Below are 26,577 nucleotides of genomic sequence, written 5' to 3'. Positions count from 1 at the left end.
GAAAAAAAACTACTAAAACAGGTTAAACAGTTAAAAAAAAAAAAGCTACAAAAGCTGCACAATTCTAAACTATACTGCAATACACTATACTATACTATACTCCTACACCACTATACCGTATCACTGCTATACTGCACTACACCATACTATATTATAATATACTTTATTATACTCCTATTTTACCACACTATATCAGAGCTATTCTGCACTATACTATGCTATGATATACTCCTACTCCACTATACTCCCCTACACCACTATACTAAATCAATACTAAATCAATACTATACTATACTATACTCCCCTACACCACTATACAAAATCACTACTATACTATACTATACTATACTATACTATACTATACTATACTATACCAAATCACTCCTATACTATACCATACTCCTATTTCACTAAACTATATCACTGCTGTTCTGCACTACACTACACTATACCACTGTGCTAAATCCCTACTATAATAATACTATACTATACCATACTACACCAAAAGTGGAAAGACAACAAATTCCCATAAAACTACTACCACATAGTTTAATTCATAATCAATATATAAAATACTCCATTCAAAATTTCAATTTACCCATATTAAATATATAAATTTAAAGCAGACGTCTCCAAAAAATATGAAAAAATACATGAAATTGACACCTACTATATAAGCTGTTTTGTAAACAACCTGTTTATTATTTTCTTTGTTGTCCTTTTGTTTATACATATCAGATAAATGTTTTCCTTAGATTATCATTGGTAACTTCTTTTGTTGGATACTTGGTCAAAAATGAATAGATTTAAAAAAAGAAAAGAAAGAAAAGCCATTTCGTGACATAAATTGAACTTAAGTATGAATAAAATTCTCTACATGAAAAAAGACCTTTACAGTGATGCGTTTGCAATTTGTTGCTCCCACCCCCGTTTCTAACCACCACAAACCACCAGAGCTGGTTTCAGTTTGTGAGGAATCGCTTTGTGCGGCCCCACCAACATTGTCCACTCAACACAAACACACCCACCGGCACATTTACTGTTTATACGCCGCCGACAGCTGCTGTCACTGTGTTTCGATCAGACCCCGAGACAAACAAAGAACAACTTATTCACCCTAAGAACTCGAATCCTCATATTGTTACTCTGGCTTATACAAAAAGTACAATACTGGTTCAATTCTGCTCACATTTAGGAGAAAGTTATTGACGAGCTTTAACAACTCAATATGGTCGTATTCGTCCATGTAGCGCAATATATTCACATACGCCGTGAAAAGATGAATAGTTTTTACGCAGTGTACAAGGTCATTAAAGTTTATAAATCCCATTGTTTCCTCGCTAGAACAAAAAGCTTCAGCGATGACATTTCCCACTGCACTGAGATCTTCTGCGGCTCATTACAGGCGAGTAAGAGACTGGAAATACCTTGTTCACGTCTTTGGTGACATTTGAGAAGCAAGTGTTTTCATTCAGAGTGAACAACAAGTTCAGTTGAAGAGATTTTTGTGATACCGTAAAAACAATTCATACATAAATATGAGACAAAGATGAATTTTTGCCGAAGCATTTCCTCAAGATGCAGAGAAAAAAAATCGATATGGTCATCAGCTAATTGAAAATTAAGCGCATATTTAATCTTGAAAAATTTGGAACTAGAGAAGTGCTGAAGAATGACTTTTCTTTGCAGCCATTCCAAAGAAAACTCAAGAAGAGAGTTTTAAATATGATTTTTCTTCAAAAAAAATCTGTTGGAATGTGTAATACTGACCAAAACTACATTGTACTTGACAATGTCTAGTTTAAAAAAAAGGTTAAAATTCTCACTGCCTTATAAGAACATTTAAATACCCCACTTGTCTGCAAAAAAGGTCTTTTGATCAGAAAAGACATGTTTTGTTACTGTTATGGTCTTATAAACTTTAGTTTTAATGAATAAGAAAATGCCGGAAGTGACTTCCCCCATAAAGGGCTAATAGACAAAAATCAGAAAACAACAACAACAACAAGCAGTTAATAAAGTTCATCACGTTCCAGTGGTTTACTGAAGTCTGTTGCCCACTCGTACATAAGCTGTAGGTGGGACAATTTCCATTGGGAAACCAACTTCGAAAATAAAACTTCATATATGTGAGGTTAAAAAACTAAATTAGCATTTAAAAAAATATTTTCCAACAGAACATGTATTTGTGTATAATTTGTAGTATACATATTTTTAATAAGTTTTAGGAATTTGTCCACATTTTGGAAATCTAAGCTGTAAACCATTGATACTCTAGGTGTTTACCAGCTTCCTTCATTGGCACATAAAGTCATAATTGTTGAAAATATACAAGTGTATTATTATTTCAGTAATTGATGACTCGGTTGTTCTTAATGTTTTGATTGATGTATTTCTGAGAGATAAAGAGTTGTTGCACCTCGTTAGGATTTAGTTTAAGTGCCTGATTTAATGCTGCTGTCTTTATGGGAAATAAATATGACTAAATAATCCTCATTTTATATGTAAAAATGTCTCAGTTGTGAAGTATCATTAGATATTGCCTCTGTTTGATGAGGTTAAGTCATTTTCTATGGTGATTTGAGGAAATGTCTACTTTAATTTGTGCGTGGCCAGTTTTATTAATTAAAAAAAATGCACGTTTTCAGTCCCGCACTTGCTTCATTATGAAATTTCTTTTTCAGCCACAAATTCGGATCAGTTTGTCTTTTTATGGCCGCTTTTCTTCTCCTCAAACATGCAGTGGAACAGTATGAGATTTCTGAAGCCGGGCTATAATCACATTCTCTGTCTGGAGAATGGTTGATTCAGTAAAGCAAAAAAAACCCAAACTAAATAAAAGAAAACAAAACATGCACTTGACAAAAACACAGACATCCAAACACTAAAATGCAGCACAGACTCTCGAGTGTGAAACAGGTACATAAAGATGTGCCTCCTCTGACTGTTTTTTTTTTTTTTGAAAGTCTTCTCTTGTTTTGAAGTGTGAGGGACGAAACATTCCAGCAGAGTGCGGAAGACCAGAGACGGAGTCGCCGTGCAGAATGATTCGCGTCGCGCCGGATCGCTCCGATGCTAATGCGGCGCCACCGTTTTGCGCAACCGCATCTGCATGTAAACGGAGTCGCTGGCGGCGGAATCACCGGCGAGGCCTCGAGTATACGAACACATCCAGCGCATGCTTGTGACCACAGACATGCTGCTTAACCCGAGTCATACTCACATAAGAGGGAGAGGAGGAGGAAGAGGAAGAGGAAGAGGAGGAGGAGGAGGAGGAGGAAGAGGAGGAGGAAGGGGGAGGGGGGGGTATTGTTCGAAAGCTGAACTTTTTGATTGCGAAACGAGGGATGGTTAGAGGAGGAAGACGATGAGCAGGAGCGGGTCGTCACACCTGTACCAAAGAGAGGCAGCGGTTAGACGATCTGGCAGCTCGCCAAGCGGAGCGCGACCGTGGTACTTTGAAATACATATTTCACCTCATTAAAGCCAAACGCTTTCAAACATTCGGTGGGAGCCCCTGTCGCAGCGCAGCTATTAATTACGTGAAGCTGGTATTTCTTTCTTCATTCCGGATTCCGAGGACAGCAATAATATATAATATGTATATAATGTTATACAATATATGAATACTTAATAAACATAATAAAATTTATATATTGCGATGGAGAATATTTTTCATTTAAATATTGCCACGGTATTTTTAGTATTAAAAATGTAACTGATGAAATTTAAATAGTATACTATTGATATTATTATCAATGTCATGTACATACATGTGTATGTATGTATATGTGTGTACTTATGAATATGTTTGATGTCCATGTATAAACTGTATATATAAAACTTGTAAATAGTATATATTGAATGTGTATTTTAAAAATAGTAATATTGTTTTAATTTTTTGTGTATATGTGACATTATCTAGAGCCTTGTTTTTTGTTTTGTTTTTTTGTGATTGGGTAGGTGTGAATAAGCTTTTGCTTCAACCGACACCCTTTTGGCTGATTAGTTGGATAATTGAGTGTTGTTTGTTCTGTTTTTGTTTATCTGAAGACTGCCGGAATAAAAACCCGACACAATAACCACGAAAAACTGTAGTTAGAACTTGAAAACCAGAGTAGTAGAAAGCTGGAATCAGTCAGAACTTGCATTTAATGAATACTTGATTTTCTGTTATATTAAGCTTTCACATGCGGTCCAAGTGGACAATTTCAAAATAAAAGTCACCTTCGGAGTTGTATTGGTCTGCTTACTCACTTGTTGATGTAACGCATGTACGTACTATACCACTACACTGCAGTATGACGTAAAACATGTAACATGCACAGATTTAAAATCACAAAATGTGGATAAGCTTCAAGCTTCAAGCAAAACACACCTGAAAATAAGATTTATAATAGTTTTCCAAAGCAGAGCATTTCTGGGTTTTAGTGTCAATTCGTGCAGCATTAGCAGCAACAGGGCAACAATACATATATGAAGCATAAGCAAAATCTAATGATATGTAATGTAGTTATGCATATAAAATCGGAATAAAATCGACAAAATTCACCTTGTAAAAGCTCAAAACTTGAGTGCAGACAGACTAAATGGAATCAAGAAATAAGTGGGTTTTTTTTCTTCTCCCCAGTATTTAGTTAATTTGTCCTCACTTTTTCCAAATGTCGCCGTCGCAAAACCGCAGAAATCCCTTGAAAGATTGTGACATTATTTAAGAAGCAAACGCTTGATACTGAATATGCATAATAATGTATTTACTTCTTTATTTTTCAAATTTAGAAACTCGATATACTGCTTAGCAAATACTAGTTTTCTGCTCAAATGATTTATGTGGGAACTTTTAATGTACAAACTGTCTGTACCACACGAGATACAAGATGTTACAATAAAAACAAGAGGCAAAGAGCCTCAACACAATGGGACATAAACATGGAGAAGAGCAGTATAAATGTTGACAAAGCCAAATCAATGACTCATTACTTTGAGAATGTTCACTTTTTTTTTTTGCTTGCAAATCTTATCTACAATTTGCTTTAGGTTTTTAACTGAAGTCAGTTCTTGTTTGTTATTAAAGTGCAATTTCTATATTTAAAAAAAAAAAAAAAAAAAAAGCTTTTATTGCTTGCTTTTATTTCTGTATTTTCGTCACGTCATGAAAAATCTTTTGCTGCATACAAACAAGGCATTCGATTGCAGTTTTTCTATGTACAGAGTGAGAAAAAATAATTATCCACAGACAAAACACAGTGAATAATTCCATTATGGTTTATAGATTTGACTTTTAGAGCACATTTTTAAGCTTTAATATTTCTTCTTCTCTCAGCAATAATTTGTAAAATTTTTCTGCTTCTGCTTTGCAATGAAAAATGTCGACTGATTAAAATGCTTTAATCACTTAATCATTGTGATTCATTTTGGCTTTGCGATGACTGGTGACATGGTGATCCACCTCCACTGGGGGAGATAAGTGGAAAAACGTCTTCTGGCTTTGATCGGGAATCGAACCCGCAACCTTGCAAATGAAAGAAAACCTGCTCCACTAACTCCGCCCGCATCATTACTCAACTAGCGCAAACCGTGTCACACCTTAATGCTCGGTTACTGTGCACATGTGACATGACGCTCTTTTATTTTATTATGAAAATCTTACAAAAAGCACTTTGAATTGTCTGATCGGTGCCATATAGATAAACCTGCCTGCCTCTATCAATCCATCACGGTAACACCCGGGTGCTTCTCTTTCCTACTTGATTTCAGAACATCGCTTCAACTTGTTAATGGCTGTGTTTGCTCGCTTGCCATGTACAATTGTACGTCTTTTCCATCTTTGCAAATTACAGTGTCTTTTTTTTCCGACTTTAAAGCAAAGCACCTGCTGTGCGGAGAGAAAGAGACGAATCCAAGTCCATTCTGTCGAAAATCGTTCGTGGTTCAATGTTAGTGGATGTTGAAGAATACGAGAAGTTTCGGTGTTTTGCAAGCAGAGACGTGTGGAAGGCTGAAATTGTGCATCTTAAGGCCGAGCGAACGCCGCGCATGAATCAATAGAGACTGGATCGACAGCTGTGTTGTTCGGAGGTTGAAACGACCCCCCCCCCCCCTGCAGTGTTTGAAGCCCATATGACTCATAAGCACAGCGTGTTCATTGTTTGTTTCACCATCCAATAAAATGGGAACAAAGCAGGCAATCAAGAGGATGGCGTGAGCTCTGCTTATTCCAAAAGGCCGCAGCAGGAGCTCCGCGGATCAACAGGTGGGAGAAAAGTAAAGCAGAAAAAGATCTCTATCGGATCCACATCTCGGAACAGACGTGCTGCATGCGAGAGCTTTTATTTCTAAGCCTTTAAGAAAGACAGACAGGCCGGCAGGCGGACAAAGAGGTGGTGAAAAGAAAAGAAGCAGTAGGAGGTTTAAAGGACCACTATCTGATATTCAAGTCATTCCTCTGTTGCACAGCGGGGGGCGGTGTTGAGTCACTTTAGTTGGCGGCCAAATTGTTGGCTAAAGTAAATCTGCTTATCGTATCGAAGACACTGTGTAGCTACGAGAGTCAGCCATTGTTGAGTTACCCCGCCGTTCCTGCTGATCATCTGAGTGACTCAACACACCATCTTGTGGTGTAGACTCGTACTGCAAGTTGACTTCATGTGTTCAGTGACAAATGAAACGGCTCAGAGACCTGGTTCTTTGAAGTAAACAATACTTCCTGAACCAATTCGGAATCATTTTTCTCTCCATTTTCTAGCTGGTCATTATTCGTCAACTACAGTTTGGACAAAAGGCTCCAACCTCAACAAAACAGAAGACAAATCGATGAGGGGGAAACAAAATGGTTTTGTATTTCCGTTTATATTTTGCTGTGAGATTCTCTACCCGTTGACCCATGTAAAGTTTAACAATGAGCAGGAATTGGTCAAATAAATAATCCTTTCTTTCTTTCACTGTAAATGTCTAAAGGTTTGCAAACATTGGAATCAAGATATTTTGTCAAACTGAAATGGGTATTTGTTTTCAAACTTTTATGTTCTGGCGCACTCTGTTCCACCTCGGGAGCTTCTTAACAGCCAAAAAAAGAGAATAAAAACAACAACAACAACAACAATGTCCTTAAAGGATTTAAGGATAATTATAAAATATGACTACTGGATATTGGAGAAGGTGTCTGATTGGTTTTTGCAAGTTTTACTTCTTTCGACCCATTTTCAGGCATGTCAGTGGCATACAGTATATGTTGTATGTATATACATGTGTATGTGTGTATGTATACTCGAATGTAGATGGTGTTTTTTTTTTAAGTACATTTCCATAAGATATAAATTGATATATTAGCATGAAGGAGTACATGGATATGTATATGTCTGTTTTTCACACGTCTGAAATAAATAAATAAATAAATAAATAAATAAATGAATGAATAAATAAAGCACATAAATACAAAACAATTTACAATAAAATAAAATAAAATAAAATAAAATAAAATAAAATAAAATAAAATAAAAGGTGCACTGACTTCTTGTGGCAGTCACCTGCAAAACTTACAACTCGGATCAAGCAAACGATTACAAACAGTATGGAACATTTTGAACCCGGCGAGGACACGCTGAGCCTTTTTTGTTTCTTGAAGAGCAGCTTCAATCAGTAAAGCAACGAACGCACGACTCTTGAGAGCGCTCCTGTGATGTATGAGTGGGAGGAAGGTGGGAGTCTTTGACGTGTGTTAAACGTTCTATTAGCTGTCTTAGAAACCATAAGCCTGTCTGAGATAATTGATCTTTTGAGGCTCTTTGTCTTTCTAATTTTGCCGACGTCGCACGCAACTTGACAAAAGCTAGAAACAGCAGATCAATCGTGCTGCAAACTGTCAAAAAAAACTGTGCGTTAATCTCGCTGACTGTACCGGCGAAACATCCTCTGTTACACTGCTATCACATCGCCGCAATTAAATTACTGGTTGGCGTGATCTAACACACACACACAGACACACACTGATGTTAATCACTGAGAGGTACAACAAGGAGGGGAAGGAGAATATCATGAGGTCGGCCAGGAAATGAGATTATGCAACATGCAGATAGAAGCGAGTCTCGTCTCTACGACGGGAAAACATGACTCACATGTGGAGAACACACGGGTCGGTGTTGGTACAAGCTGGACGCCATGTACTGTATGTACCATGTTTGCTCCGTGTGGGCTTGTAGCAGAACTTCAAGCAGAACCAGGGCCCTCGGGACGGAACTCTCCGGTCCGTCCAACACTGAAATATCTCCGATGGATCGTATGGATTGGACGTTTCCTTCAGGAGCGTCTTCTGAATCACTTCAAGGTTGTAACCACGGCGAGTATTTCAGGCCTCCGCAACATCCTGTTTTCATCCTACTCGGTGTGTTTTCAGTTTGTTGTGTAAAGTGTGACTCACGACGTGGTTGGCTATAGTGTTCACTACAATCCCCAGGCACCATATGTTACGATCCTGAAGTATCTGAAACGAACACGCTAATGTGGTCGGGATTGAAAGACGACAGACGAGCGACTTGTTTTGAGGAAAAGTTTTACACGAAAAAAAAAAAGACAAAGTATTTCGATCGGAGGTGTCAAACCTTTACATTTAAACTTTAAAGTTTTCCTTTGTTACTACCCATGTTTTATCCTTTTATTTATTACATTCGGTAGCGAATATTGGGGTGAAGGTTATGTATTTTGCCTGCATGTATTTATTTATTGGTTTGTATGTATGTATTTTACCGACTTCGCAAAAAACGATCAACCCGAATTACATGAAATCTTCAGGGATAATTTATCATCATCCAAGGATCAATTGATTCGAAATCGGGGCATTAACGGCAAACCGTTTCCGAATAAATCCCGCAAAATTGCGCCAAAATGTCCCATGCAAAGCAGATGGGAGAGGCACCTCATGGACGAGATCAAGGGAGATCAGTGGTGTGGAGGATCAAATAACCTTGTGATCCACTGGTTTCCACGGTGACAAATGTGACGTTGGTGAAGGTGTGCGCTCTGCCGTTCTAGTTTTTACTGTTTCGTTGTTTGGTATCATCACTGCCAGGGAGAGAGATGATCACTTCTGGGGCGTCACTCTCAGGTATGGTGACGTATATTACTGCAGGAAAACCACGAGAAGAGGAATTTGCATAATATGACCCCTTTAACAACGAGCCACCAAATCTTATTGACGTCCTACAGTCGCAATAAACTTATTGTCATAAGTTGCAGAAAAGGGAAGCTTAAGGAGGGATTGTGTGAACGGGAGCACAGAGATATATACAGTACATACTGTATACATATGGATGGAAGAACTGGACGCAGACCGAACAGCTCCTGCCGGACCGCTGCTGCACCGAGACATAAAAATTGAATTTGCCTTTTGTTAAAGGAGGCAGGGTGATGCCAACTCCTACTACCATCGGCCCTGTGGCACTGCTGTGAAAACGATGGCGTTGCATCACTCTGCTGGACCGGGCCGTGAGTGAGGTGGAGAGACGGATGGCGGCGGAGTATCAAGTCTGAGCGCTCGCAGAAGTTAAAGTCGGGCCACTCAGGCCGTAAACATTGATCCGCTGGGGAAAGTCAGAAAACAAAAGCAAATGGAAGCAATAAAATGTGCAGTGCTGAAGGGCGGGGTGGGGTGGGGATGGGGGAGTGGGGTGGGGTGGGGGGGAGGGTTACACCATGCGCCGAAGGTAATGCAAAGTAGTTTGGCAGAGAGACACAGAATAACACAAACGAGATGAAGTTTCCATCCCTCCTCCTCCCCCACTATTCTTTTCCTACGCAGCAGCGAGATTAAAAGACTGAGTCACGTCGCCTGCACCGAAAAGCAAACAATGTCTCTTTGCAGAGGAAATTATTCCTGCTTTTTTTAAATCAAACTTTTCATTAGAAGCCACTTGAAGGAGATAAAATGTTATGAATTTGCATGACGTCAGTCAGAGCAGAAGGAGGAGGGCGGTGGGGAGGGGAGAGAAAAGTCCCCTTGGTGTTTTATGGATGCAGTACTTCTTTTAAGCTCCTGTGAGGGAGAATAGAAAGCATGGTGGGACATAGGGAAGAAGCAACTAGTTACATAACTTGATATAAATGGGGGGAAAGAAAGGAGGGGAGGGGTTAACCCCCCCCCCCCCCCCCCCCCCCCCCCCCAATGAATCCAGTATTCAAATGGAAATGTACAGTAACAGGAAGCCTCTCTCTCTGGAAGAGATTTGCGGTTTTTCTTTTGTCCTCCGTCTCACTCGCTGAGCTTGTGTAAGAAAAAGAAGAAGAAGAAAAAAAAAAAAAGAGAATATGTGACATATGCAGCAGCGGGGTAGAGTTTCAGGTTGTGGAGGGATGTGAGGTGGGATTGGCTGAGAGTCTGCGCTGCTGGAAACCGCAGGATGTGAGGCTGGGTAAGCTGCACACACACACACACACACACACACACACACACACACACACACACACACACACACACACACACACACACACACACACACACACACACACACACACACACACACACACACACACACACACACACACACACACACACACACACACACACACACACACACACACACACACACACACATACAGGACTTCCACACCAAAGGAGAGGCAGAAGAAGAACAACAGGCAAAAGCTTTTGTATCTTTAATGCAGCTTGTAATAGATTTAACCCTTTATGAGGCACGAGGCTAAAATTGATTCCAATATTACATGATTAAATAGTTGTCTCTCACACATTAACACAAGTGTTTGTGCAGGATTTTTCTGAGTTGTAATAAAACATTTCTGCTGTGCGTCTTAAAACTGTATTTTCCTCATTGGTTCATCATAACGTCTCATAATCAGTGCAATTGATGCATGTAGCTTAATAATGAAATAAACTGCTCATACAAACAAGGACAATAGACATTAATTGTCCTTTTTTTTGGTGAAAAATGCATCATAAAGCAGGTTTTCACAACTAAATAGTTCATAGGATAAAACAACCTGATTGTACGAGCTTTTCAAATTAAGTGCATTATTACACTCTGAATCATGGAAAATGTGTGACTCGAGTCAATTTAAACTTTCCAGTTGCATCCTTTACATTTAGATTCAAAACAATAGTGTTTATTCATACAAGTTTTCAAAAACATAATAAAATAAAGAATTTGGACTGAATGCAAATGAGAGTAATCTAATCTCCGTCTGCATTCTGTTACGTGGCTGGAATCACAAATGTTAAGCTGCCTTGGCTCGGTTCTTCTTACTCGTTCATAAACGAGTGACTTTAAGACAAAATACTGGAAAAGCAAGACAGAAAAGGATTTGATGACGCAGTTTTGATTTGATGCCTGTATGTTGTGAATAAGTCGAGCAAAGGAAGCTGTGGTGACGTGTTTTTTCATATTAAAAATAAGAAAATTAAAAGTAAGAACGTAACTATGGACTTCTTTAGATATTTCGATGAGATTAAAAGGTCAGTAAAGTACTATAAAAACGCTGTAGGTCCTTGTATGTGTCGTGCATCACTGAGATTAAGGCCAGATAATTCACATAATAAGAGAAACGGCGCAGCACTTCTGGAGGTGAAAATGTGCAAAAGAGCAAGAAATACCTCCTCACACATCCCTGAAAAGCAAAAACACGTCTATCATGATTCACTCCGAAGAAAAGAGCGACTCCAGTCTTTGCACCCTCGACATGCTTTAAATGGCTTATCAAACTGAGTTATTCCACGAAATAGAAACACTCAGTCAGCTTCTCTGGAATCTCACTCTCTTTGCTCTCAGCCTTAAACCTGATCCCCTCTTTGTTTTTCTAACTCTGTTCTTTCTTTCCTCTCTTCCCTGTGTTCTGTAATCCCCTGATTACAGTCACACTTTCATTAACTGGAGGAGCATTTTTTATTTATTATTTTTTTGCTGAGTCGAGCTTTTCTGCACTAATAACACTAAAAGCTACTTGATGTGGAAGCGACTGTGTGGCCTCGGTTAACCAGCGACACACACATCCAGAGCATGTTGGAGGATAAATTAATGATTTTAGACAGTAAAGTTGGAAGGTACGCAGTGTAAATATGGAGCCGGAACACCAGCAGGTGTTGAGAATTGTTTTCGATTACACCGACTCTAGAAAAAGAGTGCAAACGACTCGGACATGAGCAGAAACCTCTATTTCTCTACTTTCTAGGAGGCAGGACACATTGTGAGAACAGCACGTGCCAAATATATGAGGGATGAATGGCTGCAGGCCAGGGGCAACCGATAATGCAATAACGGCCAGTAACGTGATCACTTTGTTCATTTTAAATGCAATAAAGCCAATAATGTGATAATAATAATGTAATAACAACAATGTACTACAATAATTAAGAGAGATTGCTGTATAGCATGTTTCCTCAATAAATGAATATTATGACAATGCCATATGTAACCATACCGGTTAATTAAAAAAAAAAAAAACAGCAACAAATATTTGATTTCTAATAATCGCAGCCATACTTATAGATGATTCTGTTATCGGCTCCATTTTCAAAAAGATTTCTCAGTGCCACTTCGGGAGGGTTTCATTTTTTGGCAAACGTCACAACAATATTGGCTCAAAATACATTTAATTACACAATTTGCAAGCTATTACATTTAAAATGGTCAAAATTATTCCGTGGTTGGCCGTTTGTTTACATCACTGGTTGCTATAGAGACAAAATGAGCTCCATCATCAAAATGAGTTTTTATACAGGGAAAGACTGCAGATCATGGTTTGAGCCTTTGGACGTAACCGTGCTATGCTAAATGCTAAAGGTACGTTCACAGCGCATTGGTGAATTCATACCGCGGCGCGACGCGACGCTCTCTAGCTAGTTGGCGGGTTAACAGGTAAGATGACGGCGCGAGAGACGATAAAGACATTTTCACATCTTTCTCTGGAGGACAAACAGCAGCTTTTAGAAGATGGGAGACCAAACACCTGAGCTACCAGACCTCCAGCAAAGTAAAGGTAAGAAAACTGTTAAATGTCAATTTGCGCCGCAAAAGTGTTTTCAGCACCGCGGACAGCTCCGCCGTCACAGTCGTTTTAATTTTCTCTGTTTTCAACATAAACAATGGATTCGTGCCGTGTCGTGAGATTTATCTTGTTGGGAGAGTCCGGAGACTGATATTGGATCATTGTTTAAGTTTCTTTAATGCTGTTTTACCATCTTGATTTTCTTAGATTGACACTCGCCAGCCGAAACATATTGTAGCGTCACGGAGCTGATCGCTGCAATGCATTATGGGAGATGGTAGGCAGTGTTTCAAATGTCTTTATTTGGGGTTAAATTAGGCTTGTTAGTGCTGGTAATGATTGTGTTGTTTTTGTTGTTTAGTTAGTTGATCTAGTTGAGTTTAATATTTGGAAGTTGGCAACCATGAGCGAAGAGGGTTTTGTGTGTCATGTCGTCCTGCCTTGGCGTTCCTCTTCGGTGTGTCAAAAATAAAAGCTTCTGCTGATTGCAGTTGGCATCAAGGGAAGCACGCAATGTATAATCGGTGATGGTGTCGACATTGGTGGTCTGCTAACCAACCCTGCTGCTCACGGCACGTCATTGTTATCAACATAAAATGATCTGAAGAGCCACAGGAAATCGTGTGTGCGGCTGCAGGTTGGAGACTCCCGCATTAGTCAATATCAAACTAAACCCTATGTGAGGACGGTTCTCTTACTTTTCCTCCACGTTGGCAGAGTTCCTGGATGAGAACGGGACGATCTGGCCGCAGGAGCCCTCCCCGGCCTCCGTGCCGCCGTTGGCCCTGATGAAGGGATCCAGCTCACCGGCCGAGGCCGCCGGCTGGCCGCTGTTCTCCAGGTTGAGCAGGTTGAGGTAGGACTCGGCGCAGTCCACCTGCGACGGGGAGCCGGAGGAGGCCTGGAGCGGCCAGGCGGGCGTGGAGGTGATGAGCTGATCCAAAGTCTGACTGTAGTGATTCTTCAGATTCAGGGAGAGCGCCTTTGCTGATGTCGAAACGGAGCTGCACGGAGACTGAGGGCCCGCTGGGAAGAGGGAGGAACCATGGAAGACGGGTCAGGAAAAAACAACACAACAAACATGTGGACTTCTTATGAATGAGGATTTCTAGATGCTTTCTCTCACCTCAGATTAATAAGATAAATATTTTATCAAAAATTATGAATGAAACATGAAAAAGTACAACCAACACAGATTAATAATCACAGTGAGATTTACTTTTTTATTTATTTTTCCATTTTACCTTTATTTTACCAGAAAAACCTCGGTGAGATTAAAAATCCTGGACAAGACGGGCAAACCAGTACATTAAAGTTTCAGACAAAACAGACACATAAAACACATGAAACATAAAAGGAAAATGTCATTACATTAAAAAACATGCAAATTTGCAACAAACAAAAAAAGCCCATCAATAAAAACTTTCTCTCTTATTCAAAACATCTGCAGACAGATGTCTGTCTCCAAATCACTCAACACCTTTTAACAAGAGTCCAGTGAAACCAGGTTTTTGAGTTTCAGTTTTTTTTTGTAGTTCGCTCCGAGCAGATGGAGCCGCAAACCTGAACGCCTTTTTTTTTTTTTTTTATTTAATCTTTGGAAGCATTTGCATCCACAGAAGAACCTAAACATGTTCCTCATCAGTTACAATCAGTGGTTTATCAAGAAAAACTGAAATAACGATTCAGAAATACCAATTTAAATGTAAAAACATTGGCTTATGATATCATAGGAAGTGACTCAATGCTGCCACCTGATGCACACCAGAGGTATGACATGAATATTACATAGTTCCCCTTTAAAGTTCCCTTCACTTTTGTTGCTGGTCGTCTGTTTTCTTTTTTAACTAATTTTGAAAACTATTGAAGAAGGTAGACTAAAGGTTTTCTAAAGGTAGAAAAGAAGGTATTTCCTCTGATGCTACTATCAAATCATTCAAACATCAGAAGATCTCGTTACTGTCATCCAGAGAGGTTTAACACTGCATCTCGTCAGTCTCGGGCCGGACAAATAATCAATTGTGAATTGATTTATCGAATTTGTGGATCAAAAAAGACTTTTATTTTGCAAATTCAAGTCCCCCCCCCCCCCCCCCCCCCCCCCCACACACACACACAGTTTTTTTGCGCATTTTACACATTCCATTCCAACATTCCTTGTGGGTTTCCGTAGTTGCTGTTGCACTTTTGCTTAAACCTGTGTTTCACCCAGCCCTAAGTCAGACCTGTTAAAGAGGAAGAGGCGGTCTGAAGGAAACCTGGGTGGTGTTGCTCCTGCTGCTGATGGGCAGACTCACCTGACCTGACACCTGCTGGTCTGAGGGGTTCATGTCGTTACTTCAGCCACTCACCGTGTCCATTAGTCAGCTGCGGCTGCCCTGGCTGCGTTGCGTTGGCCGGGTGCGCCTCCAGCTCCTTCAGCTGCTGCACGAGCAGAGCCAGGTGCTGCAGCAGGTCTCTGTTCTGCAGCAGCAGCTGGTGGACGCGGGCCTGCGCCTCCATGCGGGCGGCGGTCTCCGCCGCCATCTGATCCTTCAACAGCTGCACCTGGAGGGGCGAGGAGAGGCGCGTTTACCGGACGTGAACGTCTCTGGTCAGAAACACGGCTGGAGGAGTGAAATCTGAACTGAATATATGACAATAATGATATATGTGTAATTAAGTCTAATTATAAGCCACATTATGAAGGAAAGTGAGAAAGTGAATGATCCATAGTATTGTGCAAAATCAGTCATGGAATTTCAAAATAAGAGATTTTATTGTGTTTCTATCAATAAGCGTAATACTCCTAAAGTCTTTATAGTACTGTTTTTCTCTCACTTGTCTTTATTACAAATCTGCACTCATAGACTTCCCATTGCTATGTCACTGCTGCCCCCTAGTGGGCAAATGCATACAAGACATACAGCGGAAAAAAAAAAAAAAAAAGCTCCTGAGGACACTAAATTATTCTTCCAGCTATTTTTGTTCTCAGGGTGTTTACTGGTGTTTTTGTGCATGCAGGAGACATATGGGAGGCAAAAAAATATTAATATTGCGACAAGGCTCAAGAACATTGTACTCTGTAATATTGTTTATTGATCTATGACTTTGTGTGTGTGTATGTGTATGTGTGTGTGTGTGTGTGTGTGTGTGTGTGTGTGTGTGTGTGTGTGTGTGCGCGTGTATGTGAGTGTGTTCTCACCTGTGCCACAGCCACCTGTGTGTGCTGCTGTTGCTGCTGCAGCTGCTGCTGGAGAAGCTGCAGGTAGTGCTGCGACGCCAGCGGCGTGAGCGACGGAGAGCAGGGGCTGCTGGGAGTGATGCCCTGGGACGTCACCGTGAACACGGACCTCCGATCAAAGTCCTGACAGACAGAAAAAGAAAAAAAAGAATTATACATGGAACTGATTTGAAAAATTCTTATTTTCTATATCTCATTTATATTGGACGTGACTATATATCATAGTTATTAAATACAACAAGTTAGTGATGTGTTATTATTTATAATTCATACATGTTATAAATTTTACATTATACACATGTTATACACTTTCAATCCTTTCTTGTGGCCGCTGAGGAGATCTGGCACGTATATTCTTATAATAAAAAAAAGTCCTAAACCATTTATGACGTATAGAAAATTCACAGACTAAAACAAAGTAGAGGAATGTCTCCATATATTAGTCATTTTCGCAGTACGACTGTCTAATTGCAAACAAGATTCATGAGTGTTTTACAAATCTCTAACATGAGCTTAACCAAAAACACACAGTAATATTGAAGAAACTGACAGATATTGAAGTTATATCAAAGTACTCATTGCACATATGTAACAATTGTATATCCATAAGATCTGTAGAGACATCTTGTTGTTAAGGATTACAGTCCTATAATGGCATTATTGGCTTCACTTACTACTATTTCAAAGGATTTGAAAGAAAAAAACTACTTCAATACATTTAAATTTTATTTTAAAAAGTTTGGCCTGGATTTTACACATAGTTTCAGAGAAAAATGTGATGTTTGTGTGTCTGAGGTTCATTACCAGGGATTATAGCTTCTAAGCAAGTGTGAACGATATCAGTAATACAACATGTATCACAATTGTACTGAGTTTTACTTTAAAGGTATACTGTAATTCCCACATCCAACCACTGGGTGGTAGTGTAACACAATGAAAATTCCATCGTCAACCTCAGTCTAATAACTGCATCTGTGGATTTAGTTCACTTAAAAAAAAAAAAGTAGAAATATTCAAGTGAATAGAGTTTAAAATAAAGTATTTTAATTTGTACTTCTGGCTTTTTATTTTGCAGACTTGGACAATTTATTCTTTCAGGTTGACGATTACTCACTCGTATTGAGCGTAATCCACAAAATGTTGGGTTCAGATTAGAGTTGGACAACTACGCAATAGAGCTGAATGGAGTCTTTATTCACCATGAAACATGGCTGACATGCGTAAACGTCTGGGCTGCCCTCATTCCAGCACTAAACCAGCGAGTGTCCTGGAAGAAAATCCAAGGTTATCTCGCTTTGGGGATTCAACACAGATTTGACAAAGTTACAATAAATATAATGATAAAAAGGCAGATTCTACTTTGATATCATCATAACTGAGAGTGTCTTACAGTTTCTGGAGCACTCTCAAAGCGTGTCGCAAATGTTAAGTTTGGAACGATTTAGTAAGTTAAACAAATGCAGAAGGATTCCAGAGTAACGTAACGAACAAGTTCGAACTCGGAATCGTGTCGCTGTGAGGTGACAGGGCGAACCACTCCGCCATGACAGAACAGAATAACCATCAATCAGTGTCTGTCGTCCGGTCTTCCCTGCCGTCGTCCAAATCTGCTATTATTCCCGCTTCTCCGCGCTCTTAGTCCCTCCTCGCTTATCTTCATGGCGCAGATGTGGGTGAACTCCTCAATGGGATTACGGCGCCGATTCGCACGAATCAAAGGGAACCAGGGCGGCTTTTTCAGGATTAGGTGCCCCCACCCGCCCCCCCCCGAACATTCAGGTTCTCTGCTCTAGTCCTCTTTTAGCAACGCGATTTAAAAAGAAACAGAGAACAGAAATCAGTGTACGACTGGCAAATCTAAAAAAAAACACGACGTGTGAAGGCACGAGAGGAATCTAACCGTCAGATCAGAACTTCAAAATTAGTCTTTTTTTTTTTTTTTTCTACCTCGTGCACACCTGACCAGGTGGGATTATTTCCCCCCGGGACTTTCTGTTAAATTGAGGCCTTTCAGTGCAGCGGATGAGAAAACGCCGCGCCGCGCAGTGCTTCTTTGTTTGTTTGTTTTTTAATCAATACTTTTTTATTATCTCACAATACAACACCACAAAGTGAACACATACTGAACACAAGACAAAACAAAACACACAAAAAGATTTAAAAATGTTTAATAATAATAATAATAATAATAATAATAATAATAATAAAATAGTAAGTCAAATAAAAAATATTAATAATAATAATAAAAAATATAATAGAAAGCCAAATAAAAAAATATTATTAATAATAATAAAAAAATATAATAGAAAGCCAAAAAAATAATAATAATAATAATAATAATTAAATAAAGAATAAATTATTAGAACAATACAAAAAAAAATGTCAAGCCTTTCTATTTACACAGACGGCAAATACATTATGGGGTGTTTATGTTGTGAATCAATAGGAATCAAATCAAATTATCAGTCAATGTATTTGCTGTGTACTTTTCTGTGTACGCGCTGTGCTTGTTTAGCTGGATGAGCCGTTTGGCAGCGATGTTGCTCGCTAACAGCGTCAGAGCGGCGGCGCCGGAGCTCGTTAAGGTCACTCCGGTCCAACCGGGAAACAATCACTGCAGCAGCGACGGAAGTAAAACAATAAGAGGAAGGTTGTGTTTGTCGTTCCTTTACGGTGAGAGTTTGATTCAGGATTTCAAGAAAGAGGTAAAGTAGAGGCCGAGTGAAGAAGTCAAGCGGGAGCGCTTCAGGAACAGGAAGCTGCGTTTAGAATTCCTTCACTTTTAGAAACGGACCAGTCGACATTCACACAACTTAACTTTGAGGACTTTCTTTGAGCCATTTTCTATGAGTCTTCAAAACATCCTTTAATCCAGACTTACGTTCTTTGGAAAGTTTATATATCATTCCAGTGACGCTCTAACAGAAGGAATCGCTGCATTAATTAATTATCATTTTGGTGGTTTTAACCGTGTCAAAGGACCAAATTTATCCTGATGGAGGTCAAAGGTCGTGCAATGCAGCAGCTCCAGAGAAATCCATTCACCTTTTACAATTTGAGCCCCATTTAAGCAATGTGACAGTGGTTTAGTCGACTCAGACGTTAACCTGTTAAGTTAAGTCTGTTGGACTACATAAGGAGCAATTTCTAATGTTTTGCAGAGCACTTTGAGGTACTATATGAAATCATTGAAACCATTTACAAGTGACTGTATGAAGCAAAACAGAATCTCGTGTGTCTCACCATGATGGTCTGTCCCGGTTTGACCACGTTGAGCTCAGCCAGGCTCTGCAGGATCTCGCTGACAGCCTTCTCGCACAGTGACGCCCTGGCCGGAGGATCTCCTCCTCCTCCTCCTCCTCGTCTCCCTCCCGGTTTGCTCTCATCCTCCTCCTCCTCCTCTTCCTCTCGCTCGGCGCCCGTCAGCTTGCGGCCTGGATGGAGAAACACAGACGACACAATGTCACGCCGCTCTGAAAAATCTATAATGGTAAACTAACAAACACATATCACAGATCTTCTTTCAAATAACTAAACCACGAATTATTTCTATTTTGAGCACAGGCCTGATCATTTACACGCTCATAATAAACAGTTACTCTCATCGACTGAGCAGATTACAGTTATTACTGCTCGCCCTGTCCAATGGAAGAATCCCCCGGCTTTCTTTAGAGAAACAGGGACCTGTTGGCCCCAATACAGCGTCTGAGGAAAATAGGGATGCATAATAACTTCCTGCTTTTCACAGAAGATGCCGGTACTGATAACCGATGACACAGCTGAGGTAAAGAAAGGCAAAGGCGTAGGTTGGATGTGTTGAGACTTTTTAACCCCTCTAGGCACATTTATTGCATCCTCAGAAACAATAGAAAAATGGCAGCGCCATGTTTATGTCACACGGTAAACAAACGGACCCAAAATGGGCAGAATCAAAGCAACGTTGACTGTTTATGAATGGATCTAATTATCGGCCCAAAACAATGTCACAATCAGATTGCCAATATCGGTACAATAAGCATCGGTACCGATAGTTATCGTGCAAACCTAGAAAGTAATCTTAAAATATATAAAAATGAAAAACTGAAAAGAACATTTGCCAAATATATACACAACATATACTTTCATCTTTCAGTAACGGCTTTGCAGAAGTTAATTTCTACTTTTCAACAGGAAAAAAACACATTATCATTTATCAAGTCTGAATCACCTCTGAGTTTGACCTTCTTTGTTGAACGTGGAAATCATACAAATCTAGCCACCAAATGTCATTTAATTCAAATTTCAAAACCTTTTATGGTTCATTCTGGATTTAAACAATCTACATGAAACATAACATTAGATTGTGCACACTGTGGCTGCAAAATTTGTGTATTTAATATCCGTAATGACAAATTTAAAAAATATATATATGATTGCAGTTACTGTAGTGATAAGGAATGCGGTTGAAAAGCAGCATCATTTAAATGTGACGTTCATATTAAATCATCTGAATTGTTCCATATCACCATAACGGTTCGATTTATACGAATTGTTTAAGTTTCTGCCTTCAACTGACGGTGACATTTCATTTCTAATCTCCTTTTTTTTCTCTTCTTTTTTTAGACTAGAAGGAAAAATAGAAAAGAAAAAAAAAAACTAAAACTAAATTCATCTCCACGCTACTCATTAAATACGTTTACATTTCATCGCGGCCCCGACTATCTGCACTAAACGACACGACGGATTCAGTTTGGCCTTGAACGGGCGTCAAATCAAACCAAAGTTGCAGCGAACGTGTTTGTCCGTCCCGAGCGGCGGGAAATCAGACGAGTGTGACGTGTCGCCGGGCGCTCACTGCTGCTGCTGGGCTCCTCCGTGGACTTGTCGCTTTCGCCGTCCGCTTGGCCGTCGGCGTCCTGCTCGGCGTGCTGCAGGCTGAGCTTGTGGCACACCTCGAAGGCCTGGCCCACCGTCCGCACGATGCGCATGGCCTGCGTCTGGGGGGGGGGCGACACAAACGGAGGCATCGTCTGGAGCAGCCGGTATCAGAAACTCCACGTCAGGAAGTTTTTACTGTCACTGTGACTATTTGATTCCATTAAGCTAAAAGGTGGAATACATGAAAATAAACATGCATGTCCGGCCCGGATTTGAACCCATGACCTTCTCACTGTGAGGCGCCAGTGCAAACCACTGCTACAACCGTATTGATCTCATCTATAAATGAGTCTTGTGTGAGAAGTAACCGACACAAAGGTGCTCATTGTAAATAAAAAAAAACAATAATATCAGACAAAATAAACCAAATAAATGCACGTTTTTCACTCGGGCCAGAGGCACGCACACATTCAGAGACAAATAATATCACTTCTGTCGTTCAGCTCTCATTAAAGCTGACAAGATGAACACCGGAGCTCCGGGCCAAGACTGCAGCATCTCGACGAGGCGCATAAAACGAGATTCCACTGAAGAAAAGGTAAAGAGACGCTTGTCTGAGATACGCCGTGCTCGCTCTGTATTCGCTGCAGGCCGCCGCGCCGCTCAGCCACCCAGTAGTAACTGAGCCACAGGAAATTACATTCAAGATGAAACTTCAAACCACAAACTGATTAACCAAGCAGGCGGAATCAGGAGGCGAATGAGGAAATATACAATCAAATCTGAGACGGATACGATCAGTACTGTGATGAGGAAGAGAGGCTAAACTGCTGGTTTCCAGTTTTCACACTAAACTAGATGAACTTGGAGCTCCAGACTGAAGGCTCCAGGCTCCAGACTTTACCTTCTTCTTTGATTTGAAGACGTTACATCTGAAGGAATTACTGGAGCCGTCTCTGGCGATGTAGCTGAAGATCTTTAAGTCCTGCGAGTCGTGGGATACGTAGAAGATTCTGGAAAACAGTCAAATTTTCTATATTAAAATTTGCTTTTTACATTAGGAATCAGGTTTTTCACCCGAACAGTCCACATCTTTCTAAAAAGAAATATTTGCAATATGTTGCCATATTCCAAAAATGTTCTGGATACACAGGCGCATCTCAGTGAATTACAATAGAATATCATCATAACACTCAATTTTTTTTGTTTTTATTTGCTGTATTCCACAATCATTGGTATTTAAAACAAAAAAAGCCTGAAATACATCGAATGAATATACTGTACTGTATATGATCTGTCAAGTTTTCCTTTTGTTTTTAATTCAATGAGGTGCACCTCTATATTATATTATATTATATTATATTATATTATATTATATTATATTATATTATATTATATTATATTATATTATATTATATTATATTATATTATATTATATTATATGTAAATCCATGCATAATATTATGGAAGTATTGTTATTTTTTTCAGAAAAAGCTTTGATAAATGTGTCGTTATCGCGATATGTGCATTATATACATTGCAAAAGACTGACTGAACTGCAGTGTCATTAATTTTCCCCTGCATTATGCAAGGTCAGCTTTTTATATGTGAAATAAATGTGTGACTAAAAGCGGTTATGTCACAGAAAGTGTGCAACTAACTAGTTAAAGCAGCGCCCTGGTTACTTCATAGTTTGGTGCCACATGGAAGAAATCCAAAGCACAAAAAAATGATTAAAAACAACAAAGTCACCAAAGCACAAATGCATTAATACTCTAGTGTTTCTATTGTTCTGATATCTCAATATTCCCATCAGGTTTTGATACTCTAATGACCAGTACTGGCGTTAGAGGTGAGTAAAGGCTCTAATCTGTGCATATATGCAACAAACTGTGATGTACGGTGTGTCCTGAAGCCTTTCTATCAGGGGCTACCATTCACCCCGGCAGCAGTTTGACCTACCGAGTGCACAAGAGCGTCAACATTACAGATTCAAAATCTCAGAGCGAAAAACACCTGACATACTTTTTAAGAGGACATATGCTCCAGCAGCGACGTGCACGAGCTCTGGATTATTCATCATCGATGCATATGCATTCGGCATGTATGGAAAGCACATTAGCTGGATCTTAAAGCGGTGAAGCGTGAGGTCATTTCCACTAAGAGTTTATCTGCAGGAGATTCACACATGATTACTTCGGCTGAATCCGAACACTAAGGAGCAGAAACACGTTGTGTGATTTGATGAGGACGAGCGGCGCTGCTGACCTGTATATTGGATCGTGCATGATCAGCATCTTGCTCTCGTCCCACGTCCATTCTTTCCTCTGTGTGAAACAATCAGGCACAGATCATGTGGTTGATCACTGATATTGAAAGGCGGCAGGAGCGGAATAGTGTCTTTTTTTCGCCTTGAATTTACCTTCTGTTTCTTCCTCAGCATCACTTTGACGCCGTCCACCGACACCACGATGCTCACCTTCTTCTTCTTGATGTTCTTGGCTTTGAATTCATACTACATACGACACAGATGAAAACATGTATTAGAAGGCTGCCAAATGTTACATGATTAATTTCTATTCATATATTCAAAATGAACAATTTCTATTGCATATCAATAAATATCACACAACTTAAGTGGTTGATCCTTCCGATTCCGCTCATTTCACATGTGTTTCTTCCTCCCCTTCTCACATTTCCTCAGTGCAGGCTGGTCAATGTCTACATTTTTTGAAAACTACACAATTACTACCGATTGGCGGACCGGGTTGGAGTCTCCTGCATGCCGCTATTGGCCCTCAGGCCTCATGTATGACAACCCTGCTTTAAAGTGTGTATAGTGATTAGTGTATTCCTGCAGATTATATGATTCCAGCAGTCACAAGCTTATTATCTGCTACAGTATGTGATGGGATTAGTGGATGTCATGAAACTCGGGTGCGCCAGTAAGTTTGATTGCGCAATCACAGCTACATCAAAACAAGTGGAAATAAGTCCAGTGACGCCAAGAGGGAATGGTTCTCATTATTTTTGTTTGTTTCTTTTCTGTCTGAAAGCGGACAGTGCTGTGGGAATTTGCGATGTTTGAGAAAGGCTGTGTCGCTTTGACTTGCAAGTTGGTGTAAGAGCGACAGTCACACGGAGCAGCGTTGTGACGAGTTACAGGGACGAGATTAAAAGATAAATCCGACTTGAGTCACATCTTATAAACACTTCTACCTGATCATATTGCCTTTTCCAATTACTATTAGGTAATTCAATACGTGCACTGTTTTTAAAAAAAATAGTTTTTTATAAAATGGCTCCAGCAAAGCCGTTTGAATAGCATCCTTCTGCATTTAACCAAAAGAAACACTAACTTTCACAAGGGTGATCCTTTGCTTTTTGAGTTGTACATGTGCAAAGTTAACGAGCACAACCTCTCTTGTTTTAAATCACGACGTAAAACAAATAGTGGGGCAGTGTAAACAGCGTGGGAGCTGCCACGAGGAGGAAAATCGATCCTAATCTGTGTAGTAAAGCCGGTTTGTGAAGCAATAACGACATGCGTGAGAGTAAAATGACAAGGTGGTTACGGGCTGAGCCAGGAAGGCCCCGGCTCCTGAGGACACCAACTGCACTGAATTAAACAACAGCGTCTAAGTGATCTAAGTGAAAAAGGCCCAGGATTCGGGATCGCCTTGACTCTTGCTCGCTGGGTGGAGCGAAGCAGCTGCGTGTGCACTGAGTGACTAACACGTTTCCACCTCGTCAGCTGGCCCAGCGCTCTGCCGAGGAGCTCAGGCTTTCTGGCCCGTCGAACCCAATCAGCGTCTGTTCTTAACGCGGAGCAGGTTCGGCTGCCGAGGCCCAGCGAGGGTCCACCGGGTCAAACGCCGGGTCGCAGGATGCACGCGTACGACTTCCAGCCTCAACGGACCGTGAGACATTTTCAGTTAGTGAATTTGTACAACACCACAAACACTCGATCACACTGCTGAGTGGATTTAACACTTAAAACGGCACGTGATTCTACAATGCAACCATACATGATGTTCTTATGATGCCAAAAAATGTATATAACATAGAGACAATAGCCTGAGATGACCCGAACTGATAGCGTGAACAACACACACACATTCAGAAGAGTCACCAATGACGATCACACACTCTTGAAGTGTGCACACAGACAGAACATGCAAACCCACATATGTCAGCATGAGGCGAAGTTCCTGTTCACAAAGAGACTGGACTGGTTCACATCGCATTGAGTTCATAAGTCCCCCCCCCATAATGCTTTGCACTGTGAACCTCTGAGATATACAACCCCAAATTCAGTTTTTCTATAAAACTGCAACACCATAGAAATATTGTCCTTGTTCTGAATCGGATTACGAAGAACCAATTTGAGGCGTGAGAGCAGCTTGGTCTTCTGAATCCACCATCTTTTTTTTTTTTTTTCTTCCCCCAAAAATGGCGGTGACGTTTATCTGACATGTAAGAATCAGCATGAAGCAGTCGTGAAGTTTCTTTACAAATTAACTGTTAATCACAGCAGAATCATCAGAATTCTACTAAATCCTAATCTACTAATCTAAGTTAGAAAAGTGAGTTTGTGATAAGAGTTATTTTTTTGTTTTTGCAGGTTTGAATGCCTATTTTTCTTTCATTTGTTGTATATATTTCTTTATTTTTTTTATCTTCCCAGGGAAATTGCTTGTTTAGTGGCAAGTTTTCAAAGTTGCTTGTTTCTCTCATCAGATCTGGCAACCCTGCTGTGGATCCTTTACCACAGCCTGCCAAAAACAACAACAAACAGCTGAAACCAAAATGGTCTTCGGCCAAATGACACAGAGAGAAATGAATGCAGGAGGAGTGAGTGGATACAAGAGGACATAAAAAGCAGAGGTGAACCGACAACCTGGGACACGTGACCATTTAATGAAGCCACCATGGAGGAATTAGCAAGCAGGATGATGAAAAACTAAATCAGGTATGATTAAGAAATACTGACCACACTGGCACAGATTAGTATAACACAAATGTGATATCAACAAGAGCAATAAACATATTGCAAAATGCAATCACTTTACTGTTCACCATCTAAAACATACAATAAGAGTTAAACTTTTGTATTGGTAAAATAGACTTAAACAAACGAAAAGTTCAAAATAGCAGTCTTATACCTATATTTAATGTTGAAGAGGGTATTTTGCAAGCAGGGCTGCACAATATATCGTAAACGTCCCGTTAGAGCAATATTATATTATATCATATTATATTATTTATCAGTGCACTGATGCTCTGAAATTCAAAAAGACAGAAATGTAGGATCAAATCGTGAATTTCCCAAAATTGTACGAATAACAAGTTTTAAAAAATGTATTTGATTAAAAACCCAAATTACTTCATATCTGTTGGGTATAGAGGAAAGGCGGAAAAATCATGAAAAAAAACTACAAAGTGAACAAATAAAAAAATGGGGGGGGGGGGGGGGTAGAAAAAAGTCAAAGGCTGTAAAAATGAAG

At 39.9% G+C, this 26,577-nt stretch overlaps 1 protein-coding gene across 1 annotated transcript in view; it reads right to left on the bottom strand.

Annotated features, from left to right (window-relative positions):
* Positions 1 to 26,577, bottom strand: part of LOC308117676 (uncharacterized protein) — a 57,491-nt gene that overhangs the window by 4,504 nt on the left and 26,410 nt on the right. Inside the window, exons 2-9 of the mRNA XM_080476719.1 lie at positions 23,493 to 23,585; positions 23,339 to 23,397; positions 21,975 to 22,083; positions 21,048 to 21,189; positions 19,457 to 19,647; positions 16,175 to 16,336; positions 15,342 to 15,537; positions 13,689 to 14,016 (exon numbers count right to left, since the gene is read on the bottom strand). Of these exons, the coding sequence (XP_080332845.1) occupies positions 13,689 to 14,016; positions 15,342 to 15,537; positions 16,175 to 16,336; positions 19,457 to 19,647; positions 21,048 to 21,189; positions 21,975 to 22,083; positions 23,339 to 23,397; positions 23,493 to 23,585 (1,280 nt within the window). The remainder of the gene's footprint in view (positions 1 to 13,688; positions 14,017 to 15,341; positions 15,538 to 16,174; positions 16,337 to 19,456; positions 19,648 to 21,047; positions 21,190 to 21,974; positions 22,084 to 23,338; positions 23,398 to 23,492; positions 23,586 to 26,577) is intronic.

This window comes from Lipophrys pholis (genome assembly GCF_963383615.2).
Source record: "Lipophrys pholis genome assembly, chromosome: 12".
Taxonomy (NCBI): Eukaryota; Metazoa; Chordata; class Actinopteri; order Blenniiformes; family Blenniidae; genus Lipophrys; species Lipophrys pholis.
This window is presented reverse-complemented; position numbering and strand designations above follow the sequence as displayed.